Source organism: Chrysemys picta, chromosome 10 (assembly GCF_011386835.1).
Source record: "Chrysemys picta bellii isolate R12L10 chromosome 10, ASM1138683v2, whole genome shotgun sequence".
Lineage (NCBI taxonomy): Eukaryota > Metazoa > Chordata > Testudines > Emydidae > Chrysemys > Chrysemys picta.
In genome coordinates, this window is record NC_088800.1 from 75,398,592 (window position 1) to 75,426,525 (window position 27,934).

The window sequence follows — 27,934 nt, forward strand, 5'->3', positions numbered from 1 at the left end:
AACATTGTCCAAACAACTGGGCTCAGTATAAAACCTGGGATGTGGGGGCAGATTTTTCTGTGAGTTTTCCAAAGCTGTAGTCACAAATCTAGAAGGGATGTTCCTAGCACACTGCAATACTCTGCTAGTTTTTCCTCTATTGATGCCTGTTCATTAGACTCCAGAATCAGTTCTTGACACTGGAAATCTCATGTAACTGCCAAGTGTTAATTGTTTTTTCAGCAATATTTAAAGTAAACTTGCAAAGAAGAAATTGTTTTTTGCTCCTAATGAGGTATAAAGAATGAACATTTTATTATTTTTTAAAAGGGAAGGGCATGAGCAGGAAACTGACGAGAGAACTAGAAATTCAGATCTCCTTTACCCTGGAAGTCTCAGGTGACTGAAGGGCTAATAAAATTAACCTCACAAAAGAGCGACAACTGAGCAACTAAGGACAGGAAGTTTTAGACAGACACTTGGTTTTTGCTGCGGCCTAAGAATCCAGTATGTCAGCTTGGTCACCAATGTCACAGAACCTGTGAATTTTGCCATGTATATGGGCCCTGATGCCATGTATTGTGAGTTGGCTTTGATCTAGTCCTGTTTCAAAAAGGTGACCATAGTATGAAATATTTTTTTTACCACCCGTGTGCCCTGAATTATGTATAATTTTATTAACAAAACTCTCTCCACACTGAGGCCCTATTTAACTCACGCCTAATACACATATTGGAGAAAGTTTGGTTTTGTAAAAGATTCAGCATGTCTTGAGATAAGGTGAGTTCACAATACACCTCTGCTCAGACCCTCTGCAGATCCCCCCCCCCAGCAAAACCAGGCTTGACGTTCCTCATATTTCTAAGGTAAAAAAAGCAGGTTAAATTAATAGCGAAGGAAAAGGGCACCCAAACAAGCAGAAGTGGGCTGGGATAGGCTCTTTTGCAGCAGCCTTAGCTAGCAATCCTGTCAGAGGATCCCAATCCTCCCTCCAGCGGGGATACCTCAGCCTGGACCTCACCAAAACCATCTGCCCCTCCCCTCCCTCCTCCTCGCTCCACCCACCCTTCAGCCCACGCTCTCTATCCACCCCCTTCACTACGATTACCGCCCCGCCCCCATAGCCTCCCTCCTTCCCCCGCCCATCGCTGAGTCACGTGGTGTAGCGTCGCCACCGCGAAGCGGCGCTGCGGGCACTGGCCCGCCCAGGCTGCCGTCTTGCTTGGTGGGCGGGGCTGACGGAAGCCGGCCCGGGTAGCGAGCAGCAGGCAGCTGCGGGGCCGGGCCCGTGTCTCTCTCTCCGCCCCCTCCCCCCGCATCAATGGCGGCGGCGATGATGGCAGCGGCGGAGCAGGAGGCCGCGAAGGGCGGCGGGCGGAACCGGGGTGGGGTGCAGCGGGTGGAGGGGAAGCTCCGCGCCAGCGTGGAGAAGGGCGAATACTACGAGGCGCACCAGATGTATCGGACCCTCTTCTTCAGGTACAGCCCGGCCCGGCAACCCTGCCCGTTCCAGAGCCTTCCGACCGCACACTAACCTGCTGCCCGCGCGCCCCGCCCCGCCCAGGCTGTTGGACGCACGGCCTGCCCGTCTCTCCTACTCGCCAGCTGATTGGGCTAGAGGGGGGAGGTGCTCACCGTGAAGTGCATAGGGGAGGCGGAATTGAGGGGAAGGTGGGTGCGGGAGGGGTTAGAATATTTCCCTCTACCCACCGCCCCAGTTCGTCCTTCCCCCTTGGGAGGTCGGGGAGGAGGGAAGGGGGGGCTGGAGTCTGGCTTGGGGGGAGAGGGGCTCTTGGCTGGCGGGGGAGGGGGGAGTGAAAGGAGGTTGGAGTCTGGCTTGGGGGGAGAGGGGAGTGAAGTGGGGGCTGGAGTCTGGCTTGGGGGGCGCCCCAAGCTACCTAGATGTTCATAGGGTGGAAGCTGGCGTTATAGTGCCCCGAGACTCCCTGGCCAGCAAATCTGGAGACTGGCCCCCGATCTCTAACCTACTCAGGGTTGGGGCCACCCATTGATGGTGGGGTCTTGTAGTTAATGATCATGGGCCATTCTCCACCCTGAAGTGATTGGCCTGGGAGGTGAGGCAGGTCATGGCTTAGCTCTTCACCACCACTCAGCTGATGGGTGCTTGACCTCTTGTGGAAGGTCCACACACAGACCTGTTAATCGTGGGCCCCTTGCCTCCCTTGTATAAATGGTCTCATTATTCAACTTCTCTCCTTTTTGTACTCTACTGCTTTGCTAGGCTGTCATCACACTCGTCTAGAGAGCCCCATGTGATCTCAACAACAATTAGGCCCAAAAGCAGATGCAGCTTGGTTTTTCATTCTCTTTTCCTTTTCTGGCTGTTTGGCACTGCTTATAGACTTGCCTTGGAGCAAGCAGGATTGGAGAAAAAGATTCCTTACTCATTTCTTCTTACCCCCCTCCCCCCGTTATGCCAATTTGCTCCAGCATCTTGGCATCCTAAGGCCAGTCCTGTTGGTAGAGGTCTCCTTTCTCTAACCAATGGAAAGAAAGGTAATGATCAAGGTAGTTTTGCACCTTTTCTATTGAGATGCATAAATGGGTTAGTTACATTATCCCCCTTCCACCTTCTCAGCTGCTTTCATTCCTTTTTAGGGATGCTTAAACTTAAACAAAAGGATGAGGTTACATTTTAAGAAGGATTAAAGAATGTGAGTTCATGAGGAGCAGTTTCTGTTCAGAGTTATGTAAAGGTTAACTATATTAAAACAAGCTGCCAAAGGACTTAATTAACATTTGCTAAAGGACTTTGAGATCCCCAGATGGAAGATAGAATAGTAGTACAGGGTGTTAATATTATTGGTGTGACTGAATTAGTAGTTCTGCAGTAAACCTCATGCTGGGTAAAAGTTAGCATCTGGTGGTAACATAGGTATATCCTTAGCACCTGTAAACTCTTATTACTCCAAAATGTTTTCCTTTTAATTATAAGTGTCATTCGTGTGTAAAAGTACAGTGTGCAAATTTCTTCAAACCTGTCATAAAATTACAATTTGAATTTAAAAAAACAAAACAAACTTTGATCAATTGTTTAATTAAAATACACAATGAAATCCCCCATTTTAACACTAAGATAATTTAAAATGTGTCTTAAATGAATCTCCAGTGAGGGTGTCTCTCCAAATGGGTTGCTTGGCAGGTCGGCTTTTAATTGCAGATCAGATGTAATTCTGGTTTTTGGATGTCCTGATTCTAGTGTCATTGACGGATTATCAAGCAGAACTTGATTTGAAGACTCTTTAAAATACATTGATTTCTCACCATGTTTAGTCAACATGGGAATTTAAAAAAAAGGCAGATATTACTGCACAACTCCACAATTTGTGCCTTGCCTATTAATGAGCAATGTAACAGGTCTGCTTCATGGTACAGTATTTGTACTGTGGTATTACTACTTTGAGTACATGTCTGCTGTAATCTTGAATTGTCATCTACTGTGTAAGACTTTATTATTAAACACTCTTTTGCATTTAATATTTGTCCGAGTGACCGAGACTAAATAGTACTCAGATGTTTAAGGGTAACAATACATCTCCAAATACTTCTTTTGAAACAGTTTGTCAGCAGAAATCTCTCTTTAATTTTGTTGCAGAAAAGTTTAGATTGTGACAATGTTTTTCTTTCTTACACAACTTGTAACAAGCACTCTTTTCTTTCATAGTAGTTTAAAATGCAGTAACTTGCATCCTGGCTTGAACCCACTGAATTAATTTAAAATGGGTAGATCAGGCATAACGCAAGAACAAGGAGGCATTCAGTGAAATAAAGTGGTAAATTAAAAAATAATAAAAAGGAAATACTTCCTCATAACAAGTCATAATTAAACTGTGGACCTTGCCATAGGAAGTCATTGAGGCCAAGAATTTATCAATATTCAGAAAGGGATACCACTTAGGAATAACAAGAATATCTAGAGTTGTTATAGTTAGTGCTAATACATTTTGGAAGAGATACTAAACTTTATGGTTCAAACCATTCCCTAATAGAGATTAGGATGAGACCTAATGAGGGTAGACAAATTATCCATTTCTCCCTGCTTCAGGGTTTTTACATCTTCCTCTGAAGCATCTGATACTTGCCACTGCTGGAGACAGGATAGATGGAGCTCAGGTCTAATCCAGTATGACAATTCCTATGTTCCTATGAATGTACGTACTTGGGTCTCATTATTATTGTAGGTGCTGAACCATCAAGCACATCTAGATTTCTGACTTCGGAAATTTCAAGTCAGACTTCCAGGTTTAACTTCAAGGTGGTAGTCAAATTGGCTTACATTTTATTAGTGCTCAAGGACACTTGGTTTAATCTGAGTAAGCCATCAAGGTCTCATTTACAGAAATGTTTCGATCCATTGCTACATTTCCCTGCTCCCACTCCACTGCAATCTATAACAATGGGGAAGCTTAAAAAAGATAAGGAACAAGAAGTATTATCAATTTAATTAATTAATTGACACGCCAGATACCGTGCTACTTCATTTTCCATGTTGCTTTCTTAATAACTTCAGTCATGATCTGGAGAGTGACTATACAATATCATGAAGTGAGCAATTCTGTTTTTGAAAGATTTGAAGGCTAAATTTGTCTTAGCTTTTGTAATGTGCTCATTTCATATCTGAATAAACCTGCACATAGAATTCCACTACATTACTGTGCAAATACACACCGCTTATATCTTGATAAACGTAATGCAGTATATTAGTTCTGTCAACACAACTATTTTTTTAAACAATTTTCATTTTAAAATGGCATTATTTTGTTAGTGTCCTATCTTCAAAAGAAGGAATTTAACTGAGCTTTTGGCAGACACAGGATTCCTAATAGCTTCCATTTATAGTTGTATGCTTTAATGGCAGTTAAAATAGACTTGTAAGATGCTGCTTTAAATAAATAAAATTGCTACAAACTTAAGCGATTATATTTTCCACACCTAGTCATAGGTGTTTTCCTGATTTTTGGTCTTTTACTCCCCAGGCGGTGACCTTGAAAAGCAATGCTTTGGGGGCAGTGGAATAGGAGCAAGGAACTGAGAAAGAACCTTGTATTGTTGAACTATCAATATTAATGGGTCTCTAGAGTTCACTTAGCAGGAAGGTAGTGTTAGAAGGCAGTTTGCTTGTAGGAGGAGGAACAGAGATACTCTTATTGGAAACAGGTATTTTTGTCCTGTCTGGCCAGAGGGAACATTGTTACTTTTATATAAATAAATCAGAAGGAAAAAAAGAGATTGCTATTTCTTAAACCTCTTGTAACAAACAGCCATTATTCAAAATATAAATAGCCAGGATTGCAAAATCATCACATATGAACCTATTCATCCATTCGGTAAACCAATCCCTGCTATACGGTAGAGTCCATAAAAAGTCTGTACAGCGGCAGTCAGATTAAAGGTGATCTTTTAGTTTAAAAAAACAACAACAAATAAACAAAAACGCACAAATAAGCCAAGGACCAGAATAATTTGGAACGCGTAGTATGATCAAATAAAAGTGAAATCACTGGAGCATACTTCCAGAATTTTAATATATTGTATTGACATTTAAGCAGTGTCAGCCTCAGAAATTTAGCTGAGAGAGCAAAAAAAAACCTTAGCTCAAAAAGGTACGATTTCTGATCTTTTATTTATCTGTCTGGCTGAAAGATCAGTGGGAATCCAGGAAGGTCAACTTTGGCCTTGTCTACATTGGGCAAGTTTCTGCACTGTAAAGCAGCTTTCGGCAGTGTAACTCTGGAAGGTTACACACTGCCAAGCCTCTTAGGGCATGGCTACACTTGCAGATGTAGAGCGCTTTGAGTTAAACCAGCCTTCGTAGAGCGCAGTAGGGAAAGCGCTGCAATCTGTCCACACTGACAGCTTCAAGCACGCTGGCGTGGCCACATTTGCGGCACTTGCAGCGGCATTGGGAGTGGTGCATTATGGGCAGCTATCCCAGCATGCAAGTGACTGCAATGTGCTTTTAAAATGGGAGGAGTGGGGTGGAATGTGACAGAGTGTATGGGGGGGGGGAGAGAGTGGGTTTTTGGGGGGCTGAGAGCATGTCAGTATGCTGTCTTGTAAGTTCAGACAGCAGCAGACCTCTTTCCCCCTGCCTCTCTCTCTCTCTCTCTCTCTCACACACAGCATTCCACAGTAACGGCTTGCATGCCGGCTGTCAGAAACGGAGCTTTGAAAGGGCATTTCCGCATTCCTACAGGAGTTCAAAACAACGACAAGAGTGGCCACTTGACTTAAGGGGATTATGGGACGTTTCCACAGGCCGATCAGAGCGCAGTAACGCAACACCTCATTCACACTGACGCCCGGGTGTTGTAGCCAAGGCGCAGCAAATGTTATTCCTCTCGCCGAGGTGGAGTACCAGCAGCGCTGTAGCCGCGACGTCAGAGCGCTCTATGTGCCTTGCCAGTGTGGACGGGGAGTGAGCTAGGGTGCCTGGGGCTCCTTTATTGCACTGTAATTTGCAAGTGTAGCCAAGCCCTTAGTGCACAGAAACTGTGGAGTTGCAGCGCTGTAAAAAACCTCCCCAACGAGAGGCGTACAGCTTTTTGCACTGGGGCTACGTTGCCGCGGTGCCAGTGTAGACACCCTGGTCGATTACAGCGTTGTGATTGGCCTCCGGGAGGTGTCCCACAATGCGTGTTTTCGCCTCTGGTCATCGGTTTCAACTCCACTGCCCTGCCCTCAGGTGACTAACCGTGAGCCCCACCCCTTAAATTCCTTTGGAATTTTGAAAGTCCCCTTCCTGTTTGCTCGGTGACGCATGCAGTGGTCTCAGCACATCTTTCCCGGTGACCATGCCTGCTCCACGCACCAGGCAATCCCCCACTTGGAGCAATGCCGAGCTGCTGGACCTCATCAGCATTTGGGGAGAGGAGGCTGTCCAGTCCCAGCTGTGCGCCAGCCGTAGGCATTATGATACCTATGGACAGATTTCACAATGCATGACAAAAAGGGACCATGACCAGGACACACTGCAGTGCAGGGTCAAAGTGAAAGAGCTGCGGAATGCCTACCGCAAGGAGCGGGAGGCAAACCGCTGCTCCGGTGCTGCGCCCACGAGCTGCCGGTTCTACAAAGAGCTGGACGCAATACTCGGATGCGACCCAACTTCCCCTGCGAAGGCCACTGTGGATACTTTGGTGGCTCGTGTGCCAGTCGAGAGTGGACCAAGCCAGGAGGAGGAAATCTTGGACAAGGATGTGGGGGGGGGGGGGGGAGGACCCAGAGGCAGAGGACTACTCGGAGGTTAGAGATGCATGCAGCCAGGAGCTCTTCTCTACCCCGGAGGAGTCTAGCCAGTCACAGCTGTCGGAGCTTGGCGAACCGCAAACAGGAGAGGAAGCCCCTGGTAAGTGGATTTGATTTTTGGGAATGGCTGAAACGAGTTGTTAGGGGCAGGAGGGTTGCAGAAAGCAGGCTTGTATCCGCATGATGCGCATACCACCACATGCCTAATCTGAGCGGCAGAACACGGTGTTGACTGACTCCCTCACTTCACGGGAATCTGCCTCAGAGATCTCCAGGAAACTCTCATGGAGATACTGGGCAATCCGCTGCCACAGATTCTTTGGCAGAGCTGCTTTGTTTCTTGCCCCATTAAGGGTCACCTTCCTGCGCTACTCTGCCCTCACTGGGGGGGCATTGCTGTACACAGGCGAGCCACATAAGGGCCAGGGTGGAAGCCGCAGTCTTAGAGAAGACCCTCCCTTGATTCCCTGCTCACCGTCAGCAGCGAGATATCTTTCATAATGAACACAGCCTGTGGAAAATGTGGGGACAGTAATGATTATAAGGCCCCCCCTACAGTGCTGGCTCTCCCCAAGAGCCACATGCCCAGTGTACAGTATGATCCTGGAACACTGATTTTTCCTCTGCTGTTACTCACCATTTTGGGGGGCTCGTGACTCATGTGTGCTTGCCTGGGGTCAGCCAGTTAGTGACAGGTATGTGAATAGTGGCTGAGTTTTTTAAATCACTGAATCAGTGGTCTCTGTGTTGCAAACAATACTGCTTCTGTAAAATGTTGCATTTTGGCTTCACAGATATGACCTTGGGAGCCCAGCCTCCCTCTTTATGCCAGCTGAACAGCTGTGCAGAATTAGGAAGAGGGCACAAAGAACTAAAGAGGACTTTCTGCGGGATGCCATGATGCACTCCGCGGCCAAAAACCAAGAATTAAAGGAGAGACAGGACAGCGAGAAGAGGGACTGAAAGGAGAACGCAGCATGCCAGAATGAAGCCACGGAGCGGCTCTTAAACATCGTGGAACACCAAGCAGACACGCTCCAGGTGCTACTACCACTGCAAACCGAGCAGCTCTGCTGCCCTCCCTTGCAGCCGCTGTCACAAAACTCTTTCCCATGCGCCCGCCCCCCCCCCCAGACACTGCCAACACACGATTATCACCTGCTGGCTCCAGTCATTCCACTGCATTCCACTCCTGCCCCGTCACAGTCGAGCCCTGCGGACTCCCAGTACCCACTGCACTCAACACCTGTCCCTCTGCAGGTTAGCCCTGCCGAAGTATGGTACCCACTGCACTCCAAAGGACAAGGTTGCATATGATACCTGGACATACACAAATCTTTAACTGTCCTGGGACCCTCCCTTCCCCTATCCCCCACAGTGCTGATGTGTTTTCTTTGTTTCTCACTCCTCCAGTTGTTGTTTTTTAATAAAAGAATTGTTTTGGTTTGAAAGCAATCTTTATTCCATTAATTGAAAGCCAACAGAGCCCTGCAAAGCAACATACAATTATGTTAAGGCCCCTCCTTGCATTATGTGCACCAGTCGCCTCCTAGCATTACAAGCATTGCACTCCCGAGCATAGCAACAAATATTAGTGGATTTCAGCTTCAAATTGCTGCCTTAAGGCATCCCTGATCCTTATGGCCCTGTGTTGCGCCCCTCTAATAGACCTAGTCTCTGACTGTTCAAATTCAGCCTTCAGGTGCTGAGCCCTGAGTGAAGCTTTCACCCTTCCCTTCACAAATATTATGGAGCATACAGCACACTGCTATAAGCATAGGAATATTGTCATGGGCCAGGTCCATCCTCCCATCTAGGCAGTGTCAGCAGGCTTTTAAACAGCCAAAAGCACACTCAACAGTCATTCTGTATTTGCTCACCCTGTTGTTGAACTGCTCCTTGCTGCTGTCAAGGTTCCCCGTGTATGGCTTCATAAGCCACGGCATTAAGGGGTAGGCAGGGTCTCCCAGGATCACAATGGGCATTTTGACTTCCCCTACAGTGATCTGGTCTGGGAAGAAAGTTCCTGCTTGCAGCTTCCTGAACAGGCCAGCGTTCTGAAAGATGCGTGCGTCATGCACCTTTCCAGACCAGCCTGCGTTAATGTCTGTGAAAAGCCCACAGTGATCCACAAGCGCCTGGAGAACCATAGAGAAATACCCTTTCTGATTAATGCACTCAGTGGCTAGGTGGTCTTGTGCCAGAATTGGAATATGCATGCCATCTATCACCCCTCCGCAGTCAGGGAAGCCCAATTGTGCAAAGCCATCCACAATGCCATACACGTTTACCAGAGTCACGGTCTTTTGGAGCAGGATGCGATTAATGGCCCTGCACGCTTCCATCAACACGTGTCCAACGGTCGACTTTCCCACTCTGAACTGGTTAGCAACCGATCGGTAGCAGTCTTGAGTAGCTAGCTTTCAGAGTGCAATCGCCACGTGCTTCTCCAGCGACAGGGCAGCTCTCATTCTCGTGTCCTTACAGCGTGGGGCTGGGGCGAGCTCATCACACAATCCCATGAATATGGCTTTCTTCATCCAAAAGTTCTGCAGCTGCTGCTTGTCCTCCCAGACGTGCATGACATTGTGATCCCATCACTCAGTGCTTGTTTCCCGAGCCCAAAGGCGGCATTCCACTGTGGTCAGTACCTCTGTGAATGCCACAAGCAATCTCATGTCGTAGCTGCTATGCGTGGCAAGATCAATGTCAAACTCCTCTTGCCTTTGTAGTTTAAGGAATAACTCCACTGCCACTCGTGACATGTTAGTGAGAGCGAGCAGCATATTGGTCAACAGTATGGGATCCATTCCTGCAGACCAAAGAGGCAGAGCGCGCAGTACGCAAATCGTTGAAAGATGGCACCAAATGCAGACTAAGCACAAGGATTGCTGGGATGCGAAGCAATGCATTACGGGGCATTGGGACAGGACCCAGGATGTCCTGTGACCCCCTCCGCCTTCCCACAACTCTTAGCAGCAGAAGAGGAAGAGAGACTCTGTGGGATAGCAGCCAAGAATACCGCTGCAAGCATGAACGTGCTATTGCGTAGGCAGCTGATGGTGTGAACACACAACAGCGGTTTCCCTTCAGCGCTCTCTGAGCGGCGCTGTAACTGCCGGCGCTGCAGACGTACCCGTAGAAAAGATAATCTTGTCTCAAATGTTCTTTTGAGCACCCAAGACTACTTAAAACAATGGCTAATATCCTTAGTGTCTTCAATGGTGATTGCACAGTTGACAAGTATTCTAATCTAGCATGAGGCAAAACAGACTTGGGAATTAGAAGACGACAAAAATAATTTCTCATTTCTCTAAGATCCTTTTACCACCTGTATCAGATACTGCATTTTTAATTTAGAATTGAGACAATACAAAACCTTTAGCTATAGAGAGTGGTGGATGTTATGTCCAGGAGATTGTAATGACAGCAGTGTGGTAATAATCACATGGCCTTATAATGGCAATTTTGGAATGAAGGATGGTTGTTTTTTTCCTCACTTTGAGGTTTTTAACATTCATTTTTAAATGAAGAAGCTAGAAGCTGAATTGTTGAGCAATTGGGTTTTGAAGTGTGAAGTTTCTAAGGCTATGTCTGCTCTTGCGGATGTAGAGCACCGGGAGTTAAACCAGCCCTTGAAGACAGCAGCAGGGAAAGTGCTGCTGTGTGTTCACACTGTGCTCCTTGTGATTGTAGAGCATGTCCACATTAGCAGCTCTTGCAAGGCCATAGAGAGCAGTGCATTGTGGTAGCTATCCCAGTGTGCAAGTGGCTGCAGTGTGCTTTGGAAAGGGTTTGCAATGCCTAATGGGGCAGGCACAGCATCACATGATGCAGGGTTCTCAATCCCATTGTTCCATGGGCATCCTACTAGATTGGCAGCTGCTTTTCAAATGAGGGGGTAGGGAGTGTGTTGTGTGTATGTGTGGGGAGAGAGCGTGTGTTTTGGGGGGCAGTGTGTCAGCATGCTATCTTGTAAGTTCAGACAGCGGTCGGGGGATGGGGGAAACCCGACATCAGCCCCCGTCTCTCTCTCTCTCTCCTCCCTTTCCCCCCCCCCCCTCCTCCCCACACCACCCCAGCAGGAGCATTCCACAGTACTGGTTTGCTTTGTGTCCTGGAGCAGATAAGCCTGCGGGCTGTCAGAAACAGAGCTTTGAAAGGGGATATCTGTATGCCTTCAGCCAAGTTCAACAATGACCAGAGTGGCCACTTCAAGGGATTATGGGACATTTCCGGAAGCTAATCACAATGCAGTAATGCAACACATCATCCACACTGACACCGTAGCGTGTCAGCCCGGGGGCAGAAAGCTCTATGCTTGTGGAGGTGGATTACCAGGAGCACTCCAGCTGCGGGGTCCAGGTGCTCTAAGTGCCTTGCCAGCGTGGACACCTCAGGAGTCAGGGCGCCCAGGGCTGATTTAATGCGCTCCAACTTGCAAGTGTCAACAAGGCCTAAGACTGTATTTGCTGTCTTTGTAAATGGGTGAAAGTGACTGCTCAGATTCTTTGAAATACACCTCTACCTCGATATAACGCTGTCCTCGGGAGCCAAAAAATCTTATCGCATTGTAGGTGAAACTGCGTTATATCAAACTTGCTTTGATCCACCGGAGTGCACAGCCCTGCCCCCCGGAGCGCTGCTTTACTGCGTTATATCCGAATTTGTGTATATCGGGTCGCATTATATCGGGGTAGAGGTGTATTGTGTGGTAACTCTTTCTGATTGCTGTCAGCTTTGTAGATACTATCAAAGCTTAGCTAATTTGGCTCTACAAAGGATGATTGCACTTCCCATGTCCTCTTGTGTAGCAGCCAAAAGTGGTAATCAGGAGACTAGACGACAGTGAGAAGAGACTGGGAAAGAGTTGAGTGGAGATGTCTCAGAAGCTGGGAATGAGCGACAGGGGATGGATCACTTGATGATTACCTGTTCTGTTCATTCCCTCTGGGGCACCTAGCACTGGCCACTGTCGGAAGACAAGATACAGTGAAACCCTGCTATAACGCGATGATTGGGGTCCAAAAAATTCGATCGCGATAAATGCGGGGTTGCGGTATAGTGGGGTTATGAAAAGTTTACCATTTAAAGCCGGTCAGTTTCAAGCCGGTCAATTTCTCTTGGGCAGAGAGCAGGGGAGATGTGCAAGGGGCAGATGAAGAGTGAGGACAGCTGGGGAGGAGAATGGCTCTTCCTGCCAAAAGGAGAAGCAGGGGGAAGAGGCAGTGGGGAAGGCACGTTCCTTTCTTTTTTTTTTGTGCTTTGGCAGCGCTCCGGCCGGTGTGTTGTGGATTTTATTTATTTATTTATTTATTTATTTATTTATTTATTTTTGCGCACTTGGGGCGGCGGGAGCCACATTATGATCGCGCTATATCCGAATTCGCATTATCGTGGGGCGCGTTATAGCGGGGTTTCCCTGTACTGGACTAGATGGACTTTTGGTCTGACCCAGTAGGGCCGTTCTTATGATATGATATGATATGATATGATGTTTGTGATATGCAACCTAAATGGCTTAACCGTATGTTACAGTGCTGTATAGCATTTATACTGAAAGCACTTTAAACTTCCATATATTAACTGATGCAATAGGACAGGCTGGAGACTTGCATTTATTATTCACTTGTGTCTTGTGCATCATACCAGACTTTTGGATGCTGTCCCACTGTTCCAAGAGAGTAAGAATATTAAGTTTTATATTTAAAAATGTTGTTAGGGCAAAAGTGGTAACGTGATGTTCCAAAGTTCTAGTATAATTCCTTGTTTTCATATGCTTAACTTTTGATCAGTTCTCCTTTTGGGACTAACTTTTGAATGAGAACCAAGAAAGGGAAATTATTTTTTTAATATTCATAATAAGGTCCAGTCATATACTATATGCTTTCTATACAACCAGCTTCATTGTAGCTTTCACTTGTCTATACATTGATTTTCAATACAAACATACATTTTTGAAAATAAATCTGTCACCTTGTGCTTCAAGTAGTATTAAATTACTTTCAAATTCAAGTGATTTTTGAGTATATGCAAACCTGTCACTTAATGATACTTTGTCTCAAGAATTTTTTGCTTTGCTTTGTTTTTATTTGCAGGTATATGTCCCAAGGCAAACACGTAGAAGCAAGAGAACTGATGTATTCAGGGGCACTGTTGTTCTTTAGTCACAGCCAAGTAAGAAATCCTTTTATTTTTTTCCAAATTGTTTGAGGGTTAAATGGTGACTCATTAGTGTTTGAAGTTTTGGGCTAATAAGTAGTCTAGGGCTTGTCTACACTCGGACAATCAGAAAAGACAAATCAACTAAGATCATGAAGCAATACACAGGTTAAAGCACATTAAACCCTTGTGTGATGTTACTTAGTTCATTTAATCCTTCTTCAAGGATTTGGTTAATTCGTCTTAACTTTCCTGAATGTCCCCATGTAGACAAGTCTTTATTGTGGGAAGTTGCTATGTAGTCTTTTCCCAGTGCATGAGTCCTGTGTCTTTTCTGTGTAGAGATGAATTGCATCACTTGTAAAGACTTTGACATTCATGTGTGTCCACACTGCATTTGCAGCCTAAGCCAGTTGTGCTGTATTTTCATGCAGATTTTTGGTTTACTTTATTAAATTACTACTACTTTTTGTGGGGTGGAACAGGGTTAATTGTCCCTGTTCCATCTGAAAAATTGTCTGCTTTTCACAAAACACTTTAAGCATTTTCTTGATCTTTTTCTAGCAACTAATGATAGCTTCAGCACTAACAATACATTTCTTGTTTTTGTGCACATTTTGTAGCAAAACAGTGCTGCTGATCTGTCCATGCTGGTTTTAGAGTCCTTAGAGAAATCGGACGCAAAAGTAACAGATGAATTACTAGGTGAGATTATCTCATTGTATTTAGTTTGACAGAGTTTCAAGTGTATTTGCACGTCAGAGAAATTTGTGTTATCAGAAATGTAATGTTCTCCTAAACGTTCAATCCCTTTCATTGTGCCATGAGTTGTGGGCTCCTGTTTTGCTAAGGGGTTAATTTAGTTCCAGACGTGACACACAGACAAAATTGCTGGAAAAATAATGGATTCTCAGTAATTGATGTGGCTCTAAGCATACGGACATACTTTGAGCAAACATCACTATGTTTTGTAGGTGGAGCATGATTTTTGGCATTGTCCTCTCCCCAGCACAGGAGCGACAAGTATTGTCTGCACAGTAATTGACCTCTCCGCCGCTTTGATGGACAGTGGCTTCCTATCCAGTCAGTGTGGTGGTGTGTGCATTGCCCGTGGTTCGGCCATTTTGTCAAAGAATCTTTGCTTGTCGGACTGTCTGATTCGGTAAGCGTGCAGTTCATAAAGCTCTTCTTCTGAGCTGCCCAGCTGGAAATCACATGAAGAGTCCCTTCCACATCAACTGCTGTTCTAGGGGCCTGCTGACCAACTGGAGAATGGGATAGGGAATGCACTTGGTTTCCATAGGTCCAGTCTGGCATTTCACTCCACGGTCCTCCGACAGCCCTGCTCCTAATTACAGGCTCCCATCCCTGACACTTCTTATGACTGGAGTGCACCTTCCTAACTGAAGCCTTGTCTCCTCACTGGAACTCCCTGACAGCAAAGGAACATCTAAGCCATGGGACATGGGAAGCTGTTCCTACCTAGTGCCAGTTACTAGGCAGGGTATGGTTTCTGGCACTGCAGCGGAGAGGTCAATTGGAAGTTACTGATTTACAGAGCTAAGATTGACTTTTACACATGGAAGTACATTGTTCAGTCACTCATTTAAGAAGAACAACTAATCTTTCAAGATGTTTTTACAAAGGTTTATTGATAACGGGAGAAACTTTGCTATGCTTCTGGTAATGTTAATTGCATATTTGTATTGCTTCTAGAAAACTTGGCTAAAGTGTTTAGTTTGATGGATCCAAATTCTCCTGAAAGAGTAGCTTTTGTGTCCAGAGCACTGAAATGGTCCAGTGGTGGATCAGGGAAACTCGGTCATCCGAAACTACATCAGTTATTAGCCATCACGTTGTGGAAAGGTAGGAACAATTGATTTTGCTCATTTTTGTAACACTGAGATTTCTACAATCTTTTAAGATAATTATATCAATAACTAAATTTTCTTAAGGGTGAAAAAATGAAATATAAATGTGTATAGATTGGGTTTGTTCTTTTCATATTGTGCAAGTTAAAATTTTGCTTGATAAACCTGAGGCTTCCACGTAGTGCTCTAGTAAACCCAGGCTAGTCACAATAGAGTTTAAGACACCATCGATTATAAGTTATTTCAGTGTCTGCTTTTCTTTTTTTCTTTTTTTTTTTTAAATCCTGGATAAACTAGCCACAGACAGTTTCAGCACATGGCAACACTTCCCAGTGGTCTTTAGGTTTTTGACTTGGTGTCTACATGAAATTGAGCTCTGACCATCAGACTTACTTAACATAACCAATTTCAGAGCCCTTTTCTTGAATTTATTGTGGTTTCATTATGCGTGAAATCAAATGTAAAATGTGATAAGAGAGAGGTGCATAAAACTCTTACTTTACTCATAGATGATGCATGAATTTAAGGTGTGTTATATACAGTACATATGAACGTTAGTTTGAGAATAATTGAACAAAAAGTCACTTTCTCTGATGTCCCCTGGGTCTCTACCAATACCAATATACTAAGTGAACTTTCTAACCAAACAAAATCAGACCTGCTCTTCTGCAGCTCTGAAGTCTGGATGTTAGTCAAAAATAGTAAACTTTACCCCTTGGTCGAAAGTTCAGACTGCCTTTGTTTGATGTGCTGTTTCTCAGTGATGTAATTGTGTGAGTTATTGGTTGGCATTTGATGGGTACTGCTGTTGTCAGCTGCTGAGTGAGAATATTTCTGAAGCATTAGTGTTGGTTTCTCAATGAAGCTTCAACAGGAGTTTGGACATGATGGGCAAAGGAAACAGCATGTACTTAAAATGGAGTGTGCTCAGACTAGAGCAGATGACTTGCTATCCATCCACAGGTGTTCTCTTAGGTCCTATCTTTTGAGACTTTAATTTCATAGACTCATAGACTTTAAGGTCAGAAGGGACCATTATGATCATCTGGTCTGACCCCCTGCATGATGCAGGCCACAAAGCCGTCCCTACCCTTTCCCTTGACTCTGCTGTTGAAGTCCCCAAATCCTGTGGTTTAGAGACTTCAATTGGCAGAGAATCCTCCTGCTAGTGATACCTGCCCCATGCTGCGGAGGAAGGCGAAAAACCTCCAGGGCCTCTGCCAATCTACCCTGGAGGAAAATTCCTTCCCGACCCCAAATATGGCGATCAGTAAAACCCTGAGCATGTAGGCAAGAGTCTCCAGCCTGACCCTTGTTAGCCATTATACTATTTACCTGCCATGGCACGGTATTCCTTTGACTAAAATCATGTTTTTCCATTAAACCATTCCCTCCATAAACTTATCTAGCTTAATCTTAAAACCAGACAAGTCCTTCGCCCCCATCGTTTCCCTTGGAAGGCTGTTCCAATATTTCACCCCTCTGACGGTCAGAAACCTTCGTCTAATTTCAAGCCTAAACTTCCCCACGGCCAGTTTATATCCATTCGTTCTCGTGTCTATTTTTGAAGAAGGCTGGATTATTAAAATGGGACTTTCAGGTTCAAAATATAATTAATATCATGACTTTGATGTGCCCTGGCCATTGGCTAGAATGCAGCTTTGCCTGAAATGAAGTTCTGGTAAAATCTTTTTATTTCCTATTAACTTTTGCTACAGTAAGAAATAACTTAAGTTTGATAGTGGGAGTGGGTCAGACTAAAATTAGGTGAAACCTCTTCTCCACACGATTCAAGGTAATGGCATTGGAGTTTAAGGTGAAACTTCTTGCCCCGTCATCTCACTACTGGTAATAATATATTTAATATGCTGATACACCAAATTACAATCTTGACTATTTGAGGAGTAAGACCGATTTAGACAGGGGAAGCAATGTCTGAATACAAACAGTTTTTAAATATTACTAATTCAAAATGTACTTACAATTTATTTGAAACGACAAATGGCCATTTCCTTGTATTTGTTGTATATACCCATGTTTACATAACAGCCCCATGACACTTCTGTTTGGAAAAGGAACAAACCTACCAAATGTTCTTGAATTAAGCATAACAAACTGATTTCTTAACAGCTGTTTTCTTTTTGTCTTTCTTCTGTAGAGCAAAACTATTGTGAATCTCGGTATCACTTCTTGCACTCCACAGATGGCGAAGGATGTGCTAATATGCTAGTAGAATATTCATCATCCAGGGGATATCGCAGTGAGGTGGACATGTTTGTAGCTCAGGCAGTCTTACAGTAGGTGTTCAACATTTATTTGTTATAAAAGTGTTTGCTGTGCAAAGTGTTGGATTAAACTATTTACATTCTGGTGTTCTGGCCTCAAGCTAAGTAGGATAACTATGAGTTAAATATCTTTTTTGCAAAAGAAATTGTAAAAGTGAATAAAGTTTTTTAGTCTTTTGTGTAGTTAGTGAGATGGAAAAACTTTGTATATTGATTCAAAGATTGTATGTGACCCACTCCCACAATTTGTATATTTGTGTGTGTGGAAAAAAAATTTGACCGTGAAGGTGTGAAAGCACACTAACTACTGGGAGAACTAAACTAATCCATCTGAATCTGAGAGTAGCATCCTCATCATTAAAGTAAAAGTTCTCCTTTTAAGAGGTTATATTAGTGCCCTTATGTTAAAAATGAATTTGTAATCATTTGTAAGATCCCTTTCTTCTCTTCATAATACCCCCTGAAAGTCTGATGTTGAAATATGTCCTTGTCATTATTATTCATGTGATGGTGGTGCCAAGAGGCCCAGATCATTGTATTGGGCTGTCTGCAAACACAAAAGCCTGATGTGATCCCTGCCTGGGAGCTGGCCATCTAAGAACTACTACTTTTGTTTCATCAAGCACATTCAATGGCAGTATAGGGTACTTCAATGAGTGGAGTTACTGCCAGCTTCCTAAGATCATTAAAGTATTTGTTTTATAGGGGGATGGAATATATATAATCATGCAGGTTTGCAAACTGATAGTCAAATATTTTGATTTACTAGCCTGTACGGTGTTCATTTTAACTCCGTTTTAACTAACACGCGCTGAAGATGAGCAGTTCCCAGGCTGCCTGCCTAACTGCCAGCAAAAATGGCTTCCCTTTCATCTGTCGCCTCTAATTTTTTTTTATTATAATAAGCCTCTTATATGGCGGGTTGGACAGGTTGGAACAGTAGTTGCTTTTGTCATGCTGAAACACTTCTCAAACCTAGTCTTTCTGCTTTTACTGTAACATTCTCCAACCTGTAAACTGGAGCAGTTCCTTTATGGGTTTCCAGTACAGGCAGGGTAATTACATGTGTTCAAAAGCATTTATAAAGTGATATTCTGCCAAGCAGAATTTACGCAACTAAATCTTTTACTGACCTAGATGTATAGCTAGCATAAATCTTACAACATATGTGGATTTATCACAAGCTCTAATCCTATGCAAAATTGATGTTGTAACTTCAGCAGTGAACAATAATAATAATAATAATAATAAAAACCCACAAAGTCTAATGGTTCAGGTACAGAGGCTAATACAGAACTGAAAATGAAGTCTCTCATTACAGCCCTCTCAATACTTACTAGCATTTACCACCTGAGCACAAAGTTCCCAGTAAGTGTGTGGGTCTTGCAAAAACTATAACTAGAAATAACTTACCATTATTCAAGAATCAGATGATCTTGGTCATCAATAAGTTCATTACCTAGTGACAAATTCTGTTTGAGAATCTGCCTGTATTTACTTAAGATAGGACTTGCAGACATTTAGACTCAATATGGACAGAATTCGTTTGATGTACTAGCACTGAATCAGTACCAAGAGTAGAAGAGAAGTTTGTTTTGTCATTCAAGATTAACAGATGCACACCAAAAGAAGGGGGTGATTATTTTGGATATCAGGAAAAATGAGGTATGCGCTGAAATGAAAATTTATTTCCACGGGATCAACTTTTGGCCACAGTAAGGACAGCTCCAGTTAACCTGAATTATGCATTAAAAAGTAGCAGCATTACAATTTTTCACGTGCTTCTGATAGAGCCTGTATAAAGTTGGATAGAATCGTGCCTTCCTTTAGATTAACTTTCTCATTGACTATTACTATCTAAGCTAACAGTATGACTCTTATTAATTTGCAAATGCTTCTGGTGTTCTTTAAAGTCGTTTAACAATTTTCTCCTTGGCTGGTTTTAAGCAGTTGCTAGAGCTCTTCATTTTCAGTTAATAGAGCTTCTGTTATTAACTGATCTATTGAGCCTGATGTGGCTTTTTAAGTTAAAGTTATTGTAGATCAGCGTGAACATTAGACTTTTTTTTTTCTTGGTTTAAAAGAAATTCTTGGGAGCTCCCAAATACCCTTTTTAACATCTATTTTACTGCTTCCTCTTTCAGATTTCTCTGCTTAAAAAATAAGACCAGTGCATCCGTGGTTTTTACAACATATACACAGAAACATCCTTCAATAGAAAAGGGGCCTCCATTTGTACAACCATTGCTAAATTTCATCTGGTTTCTGTTACTGGCTGTTGATGGGTATGACTTCTTCTTACTTTGTTTTTAATTAACTTTTTCATTTTGTGCTAAGATTACATTTTGTGCTTTGTTTCCTTTCTAGAGGAAAACTAACAGTATTTACAGTATTGTGTGAACAGTATCAACCTTCACTGAAAAGAGATCCTATGTATAATGAGGTGAGTTATCAGTAGTTAGTTGTAACACAGCCCAGTAGAATTGATTAAATAATGCCTTTTCAACATAATATACACACGGGCTATATTGTGTAGCCTAATAAAATGCAACAGATGACTCTCTTTGTCACGTTTTTATCAAATGGGATTGATACTGTGCAAAGTGTTTGTCAGTGGAACAATCTGAGGTTTAGACAATGCATTCTCAAAAGGCAAATTATGGTAATTCTTTAATATAAAGCACATTGTCTTAATTATTTTTTTCAAAAACATTTGTTTCTCTGCAAATTGGAGAGAGAAGTTGTGTTGCTAGAACAGGGGTGGGCAAACTAAGGCCTGGGGGCCGCATCCGGCCCTTCAGACCAGAGCCGTAACTAGGTATTTTTGCACCCGGGGCAAGAATATAAAATTGCGCCCTCCCCCAGGGCTGGCTCTTCAGCGGCAATTCGGCGGCGGGTCCCTCAGTCCCTCTCGGAGGGAAGGGCCTGCCGCTGAAGAATGAATGAAGGGGCGGTGGTAGAGCCTGTGATTTTGGGGGGTCAACTCATGATTTTTGACTGCTTGGGCTGGCAATGTTGCTTTCAAGATGGTCTTCGGTTCCAGTCCAGTTCCAGTCCAGAGAGGGACTCACAGGTTAAGAGAGGAGGGAGGTGCTGGATATCAGCAGTGGCCACTAGGGATCAGCAGTGTCCTGAGAATGCTGGGAGTTCAGGTTTGCAGGGCAGGATCAGGGGTGGCAGGTCTGTAGAAATTTTGGTGGTGCCCAGAACACGCCCCGCCCAAACTCCATCCCCCATCCGCCCAAGGCTCTGGGAGGGAGTTTGGGTGAGGGAGGAGGTCTGGGGTGCAGGCCCTAGGCTGGGGCAGGGGATTGGGGTGCAGGCTCTGGGAGGGAGTTTGGGGATGGGAGGGGTGCAGAGGGATGGGGTGCAGGGGTGAGGGCTGTGGGTTGTGGCTGCAGATGAGGGGTTTGGAGTGTGGGAGGGGCTCAGGGCGAGAGTAGGGGTGAGGGCTCTGTCTGGGGCTGGGAATGGGAGGTTTGGGGTGTGGGAGGGGCTCAGTGCTGGGGCAGAGGGTTGAGGGTGCAGTGGGGGGGTGAAAGCTCTGACTGGGGGTGTGGGCTCTGGGGTGGGGCAGGCCTGGGGATGAGTTTGGGGTGCAGGCAGGGTGCTCCGGGACAGGGGCCAGAGAGGAGGACTCCCCCCAGCCCTTTCCCTGCTGGCAGTAGCAAGCTCTGGGGGAGGAGGGGAGCGATAGCTCAGTGGTTTGAGCATTGGCCTGCTAAACCCAAGGTTGTGAGTTCAGTCCTTGAGGGGACCACTTGGTCCTGCTAGTGAAGGCAGGGGGCTGGACTCGATGACCTTTCAAGGTCCCTTCCAGTTCTGGGAGATGGGATATCTCCATTAATAAAAAAAAAAAAGGAGCCCCCCTTTTCAGCCCCCCCCAGCAGCACACTCACCCGCACCACTGTCACTGCATGTGCTCCTAGGGCGCCCCTCCCCCCCCCCCAGCTTTGTGTGCCTGAGGCAAGTGCCTCGCTCGTGTCGCCCTTGTTACGGCTCTGCTTCAGACATTTTAATCCAGCCCTCGAGCTCCTGCTAGGGAGCAGGGTCCGGGGCTTGCCCTGCTCCGACGCTTCAGTTGGGGAGCGGGGTCAGGGGCTTGCCCCCCTCCTTGCGTACCATGGCTCCACGCAGCTCCCAGAAGCAGTGGCATGACCCCCCTCTGGCTCCTATACGTAGGGGCAGCCAAGGTGCTTGGTACACTGCCCTTGCTCCAAGTGCCGCCCCTGCAGCTCCTGTTTGCCAGGAACCACAGCCAATGGGAACTGCAGGGGCGGCATCTGCGGACGGGGCAGTGTGCAGAGCTGCCTGGCTGCGCCTCCGCATAGGAGCCAGAGGGGGGGGCATGCTGCTGTTTCTGGGAGCTGCTTGAGGTAAGCACCACCCGGAGCCTGGACCCCTGCCCTCCTCCCACGCCCCAAACCCCAGCACATATCCCCCTCCTGTCCTTCAAACCCCTTGATCCCAGCTCGGAGCACCCTCCTGCACCCCCACCCCTAATCCTCAGCCCTACCCCCAAGCCTGCACCTCTAGCCAGAGCCCCCACCCGAACTGTCTTCCCAGGCCCGGAGCCCCCTCCCGCACATTGAACTTCTCATTTCTGGACCCACCACAGAGCCCGCACCCCCCAGCCGGAGCCCTCAACCCCTCCTACATCCCAACCCCCAATTTCGTGAGCATTCATGGCCCGCCATACAATTTCCATACCCAGATGTGCCAAAAAGTTTGCCCACCCCTGTGCTAGAAAATTATAGGGTTTGACTTTTCTTGTCTTAGATACTTTGACATGTATAAACAATTAACATCTGTTTTTCTTGTCTTAGATACTTCGACATGTATAAACAATTAACATCTGTTTTGTGTGTTATTTCAGTACCTAGATAGAATAGGACAGCTCTTCTTTGGAGTTCCACCCAAGCAGACGTCATCCTACGGAGGATTACTAGGTAATTTATAACAATGAAATGTCTATGGCTACAACCTCTAATCTTTTTGGAAATAGTACCAGTTTATGGACTATTACTCACCCATTATATTTGGCCTAATTTATTAAATTAATTGTAATTTATGTATAGTGTCTTTATGATACAAGTAAACACAGATAAAATTAGTCACCAATATAAAATGAATCAATTACCCTTGGAATGGATATGAATTTTGTAAAATCCTCACTTCGGCTAAAAAAGGGAAGAAATGGTATAATATCCCTATAAATATTAAATCTGAGATTAAATAGTAAATTGCAAAGTAAACCCTCCTGCTGAAATTTATGCATTGGCTTCACTGGAAGCATAAGAGTATTCCCGTTAATTTCAATGGGAATATTCATTTCTTAAAGTTGAGTACGTCTGGAAGTATTTGCGGAACTGGGTCCTTAGAAGTCTAATATTTTTCAAAGTAAGTAGTGTTTGTGTAGTAAATGTTTATTTCTGCAGGAGGAATCAATATTAATACTGTTTTTTCTACAAAAGTCTTATTGGAAGAAGAAATCAAAACATCAGTTACTAAGTACTATTCACGTTTTGTTTTGTGTTTTTTAAATCACAACGGAACAAATTGAGTCACATTATATTTAAAAAATCATTGACTACAATATTTTCCCATAAAGAAATAAGTTCTTCCTCAGAAACTTTTTTGGCTTATAATAAATACCTGTTTAATTCCTTTATCTGGTACCCAAAGTTTAGTAAAAATATCACTATTGTAATTGAGCCAGTATGTAAACAGGCTTTCAGAAGTTTGAATCTGAGAGTGAGATGGAGGACATGCGAATGCTATGTTATAAACCACAATTTTGTTTCCCAAGACTCATTCCTGTATTTAAGGCAGATGTTACAATGTACATCTGTCCTGCCATTCAATGCTTTCAGCAACTTTTCCAGGGTTAATGGAGTCAACTTCAGTAAAAGTTGGAACCTAAAAAGCATGTCAATAATCAAGCTGATATATCTAAAAACTTTTAATTTCTCAGATGTCTTTTTAGGGGCTGGTCACTAAAGTGCTGATTGTCCTCAAATCCCACTGAAGTTAGAATTCTCCATATTTTACTCCTGACAGAGTTCTGTGCCCGCAGGGGGGGCGGGTGCAGAATTCATATGGCCCTCATATTTCTATGCCCCTCATGCAGAAAAATGGAAAAGAAATCTGTGGGGGGGACACGCATCTCTTCCTCTGCAGCCAAGGCAGCGCTTCTGTTCCAGCGTGCCTGGAGCAGCTTCAGAGATGCATACTACTGCAGGGGGAGAGGGGCTTGATGTGTGTGCCTACTGGGGCTGGGCAACAAGCAAAAGAGACTGTCCCTCTTGATACTGCCGCTTGAGGGGGGGTGGAGGAGCGTAGGTCTTTTTGTTATGCAGGAGGAAGGAGAGGCAGAAGTGTAGCACCCTGCCTGCCTAGTAAAATGTAACTTCTTGAGAACTGAAAAAACACTTAATTAAATATTAGTATCATGTTACTGAAAATTGTTTGTTTTTATGTTAAAGAAAATAATTTGTAAAAAAAATTGTTAATGTTTCTGTTGATCTTATTCTCTGAAGCAGAAATGTAGCAACCTGTCTGCATAGTAACGTTGTTAATTATTCTGTTGTTCGTTAACTGTTCCCATTCTCAGTCAATTCCCCCAGGAACTTAAAAACCTGTAAAAGTTTTAAGGCCCCTACATTGCCAGACTGATGTAAAGACAGTAAGGGAATCAGCTAGAAAGATCTACACGCTTTCTCACTTTTTTCCTGTGCCAAAGTGGCATAATGGGGTTAGATTTTTTACTTACCCATTAAAAAAAACAAACGACTTTTGAGGGCAAATAAAACATTTACCAAGCAGTCAATAAAATGTCAGGACAATCAGAACCAAACCCCTTTCCAAAGTACGCAGCTAGGTCCAGAACAATGATGAACAAAACTGTATGACTTTCATGTGTGAAAGTCTGAGCAATTTAAAATGACATTCTACTTATTTTTCCCCCCTGTGTGGTGTTCTGTAATGCAATTTAAATGAAAATCCAGGATTGTAACTGGAATGCAGGGTATTAGTTACCAAGTATTTCTAACTTAACTTTCATGTGTTTAGGAAATGCTGAACAGTTATTGTGACTTTTTTCTATATTGTAGTTTAAATCACTTACCAAAACAAATGAAACTGGTGTGATTATATTGCATTATTTTGACAAATAAAATTTGCAGAATTTTTAAATTTTGGCGCAGAATTTTTTGGCACAGAATCCCCCCAGGAGTAATATTTAGTCAATGTTTCAGTTGGAAAAAGTAGCTTTCAAAATTAATGTAAATAACTTCACTGCTTATATGGTTTTTTATTTAAAATATATTGATTTGTTTTGTTTGTAAATGGAGACTCAGGTGCTCAGTCTTTTTATAGAACAACGTTTGATTCAACTATAGCTCTCTAGTTTTCTAGTCCGTTCTAGCTCCGATTTTAAAGTGCTCTAGCTCGCTTTGGCATGCAGTTTTTGAGATGATTACTGTGGTCTTCTGTAATCACTTTTTATTGATGATAAAATGTTTTTCACGTGCTGTTTTTAAAAATTGGCCTTGTTTTTAAAGAATTATTAATTCTGAAGTAAAATTTTCCATATATCAGTAAGTATCTGAATAACTTAAAGCGACATAAGAAACACAGAGGGGGCCTGCAATGTACCCTACTGTGAAACTGCTTTGAGGAATACCTTTTAACTTCTATATTTATATTTTTAATTATCCACTCCATTACAGTAATGAACTTCAAAATAAAATAGTTTACTCCACCAGTTTTCCAAAATTAAAATTTAACTATCCTGTATTTAATTATAGGAAATCTTTTAAACAGTCTGATGGGAGCTGGGGAAGATGATGATGCAGAAGATGGTCAAGAAGATAGCAGTCCTATTGAACTTGATTGAATTTTTTTTCATTAGGAGCTGCATGAATTTGGCAATTTGATAACTCAAAAGACAGTTTCAGAATTTGAGTCCTGCAATTGTTTCTCAACAACTAAAAGGGCTCCTCTTTTCTGTTAAAGAAGGTTGCTGAAATGTTTTATGATGTTTGGTCTATATTATTTATGTAAAAAGAAATAGCCAATAGAACTGATTGGAATGATTGTTATCAGACTTCCAATGTGCTGGCTGGTGGCTTTGATTAAGATATATAGTCTTCTACAGTTTCAAATGCAGTATTCCCTTTTTCACAATAATACAAAATAAAGCATAAACATTTGTTTGTTGCTTTAATTTTTAAATCAGTTTTGTTTTAGTGTATTATGAAAAATGCTTGACCTTTGCTGTCACAAAGGAATGTCTTGAAAGGCAGGGTAAATAGTTGTATAGCTTATCTATAAACCCAGTGCCAAAAGTATTTCAAGACAACCCAAAGAGGGTGTAATTAAAAGTGCACATTCAGGAAACTTCAATACCACACACACATCCCTGAAATTCATTCCTGTCACAGCAATTAGTATAATTTGCACAATCCAGAACAATTCTGTGTATCTAAAATCAGTCTCCAAATTACACCACTCTTATACAGATGTTCCTTTATAAGTAGTTGCTCACCTCTCCTCCGATAAGAATGGATCATTTGAATGTAGATGATTGGCTGCTAATTAGACCAGAATTTCTTAGCCTTGTTTTATACATAGATATTCAGCAGCTAAAAAACCTCCTCCAACACATAGCTTTTTTCATTTAGAATGGAGTCTTTTAGGTTTAGGTCTGTAATAGTGTGTAAAGGTGACAATTTAAGGTTTTGTTTTAGTAACCAAACAAAACCACTACATTTTTTTTGCTATATGCAGCACATGGAAATCTTTGAAACACAGGTCTATTTACAGAAAAGGAATACTGCAAAACTATCAGTTCTTTAAGATACAATATTTATTTTTATTGGGTGGTTGATTCATTTAACACTTTATGTAAAAAATAATAACCACAAACTGTGCATTCGGCATAATAATTCTTGTCTCCTTTCAATGCAGTGCACCACGTGATAGCTGTATGATTAAAAGATGAAATCGGGGAAACACTTTATTTTTTCACATCTAAAATAAAAGGCTTAGATTAATACACGGTGATCATGCATGGGGGGGAATAATACATTTTTATTTACTGTAAAAAAAAATAAGAATTTAAAGGAGGACTTTGTGTTAATTGTTGAGTATTAAATAAATACTTTATACTGGGATCTGCAGCACTGTTGCTTTTTGACAGTTTCACAGTTGGAAGTCTCATATTTTTAAGGCATTTTCCCCTGACATAACCATTGATTATGCAGTTCTCGTCTTAGGCTTTGGATAACTTCTGCAGTTTTGACTTGCTTCATACCTCCAGAAGTCAATAGCTCTTAGTTAAAACTAGTTCTGGGATATGGTTGCTACAAGTACAGACTGACAAGAGTTCCTCAAACTCTGTCAGGCAGTCAATAGGAAGTTTGTATATACATGCTTTCCAGCAGTCGAGCTCTGCTTCTCTAACTGTTTTCCCCCTCCTACCTTGATTAGAGTTGGTGCAATGGGAAGCAACCCTGCCTGTTTGGTGGTCTTAGATGGCAATTTCCCTTCTGTTTGTTTAATCCTTTCTGTTTGCTGGAAGCTTAAATGTATTTCTCTGAACAACATGGATCAGGAGAAGATCCACAGTTATATGATAACACAGGTCTCCCTTACAGAAGCATTCTGGGTGACCTGGGAAAAATGCTTCAAACCATATTCTCAGGTGCCAGTTTTTGCTGGCTCAGAAATGCAGCCCACGACCGTCCGAGATAGTTGGCTCTGTGGCCGGATCTAGGGACATGTGTTGTGTAGCCTCCTTTTGCAGACTATCTCTGAAGCCCACTCTATACCCCTCTTTTGCAGAGAGTGCATCACCTCTTGGGGTAGGTCTATACTTACCTCCGGGTCCGGCGGTAAGCAATCGATCTTCTGGGATCGATTTATCGCATCTTGTCTAGACGCGATAAATCGATCCTGGATCGATCCCAGAAGTGCTCGCCGTTGACGCCGGTACTCCCGCTCCACGAGAGGAGTACGCGGAGTCGACGGGGGAGCCTGCCTGCCGCGTCTGGACCCGCGGTAAGTTCGAACTAAGGTACTTCGACTTCAGTTATTCACGTAGCTGAAGTTGCGTATTTTAGTTCGAAGTGGGGGGTTAGTGTGGACCAGGCCTTGGAGATGGAGCTCCTCAACATATCCTGAACAATCCAGAGTTCTAGATAGTACACCTTGGGTAACTTTACCAAAAATAGAGGGGGTGGATCTGCACTCCAACACACAAGCTCAGCAGTGACCCTAGTAGTAGTAAGGCGGAATAACTTCCCAGTGCATGGAACGCGGGACAATCGGACTTCCTCCTAAGTCACTTGGGCACTTGTGAAAATC

At 43.6% G+C, this 27,934-nt stretch overlaps 1 protein-coding gene across 1 annotated transcript; it reads left to right on the top strand.

The window, feature by feature from the left end:
• The first annotated feature begins 1,123 nt into the window (after positions 1 to 1,123).
• Positions 1,124 to 26,742, top strand: GET4 (guided entry of tail-anchored proteins factor 4). The gene is made up of 9 exons (XM_005289152.5): positions 1,124 to 1,458; positions 13,347 to 13,425; positions 14,034 to 14,115; positions 15,127 to 15,276; positions 17,440 to 17,578; positions 19,711 to 19,851; positions 19,934 to 20,009; positions 22,443 to 22,515; positions 25,375 to 26,742. The coding sequence occupies exons 1-9, from the start codon at positions 1,301 to 1,303 to the stop codon at positions 25,461 to 25,463; spliced, it is 987 nt and encodes a 328-aa protein (XP_005289209.1). The 5' UTR covers positions 1,124 to 1,300; the 3' UTR covers positions 25,464 to 26,742.
• The last annotated feature ends 1,192 nt before the right edge of the window (positions 26,743 to 27,934 follow it).

What these genes read in the sequence shown, in the direction of transcription:
- GET4 (XM_005289152.5), top strand. Translation starts at nt 1,301, where the DNA reads ATGGCGGCGGCGATGATGGCAGCGGCGGAGCAGGAGGCCGCGAAGGGC. An exon ending in TGTTCTTTAGTCACAGCCAA is followed by an intron (nt 13,426 to 14,033) that starts GTAAGAAATCCT and finishes CACATTTTGTAG; the next exon opens with CAAAACAGTGCTGCTGATCT. An exon ending in GAGATCCTATGTATAATGAG is followed by an intron (nt 20,010 to 22,442) that starts GTGAGTTATCAG and finishes GTGTTATTTCAG; the next exon opens with TACCTAGATAGAATAGGACA.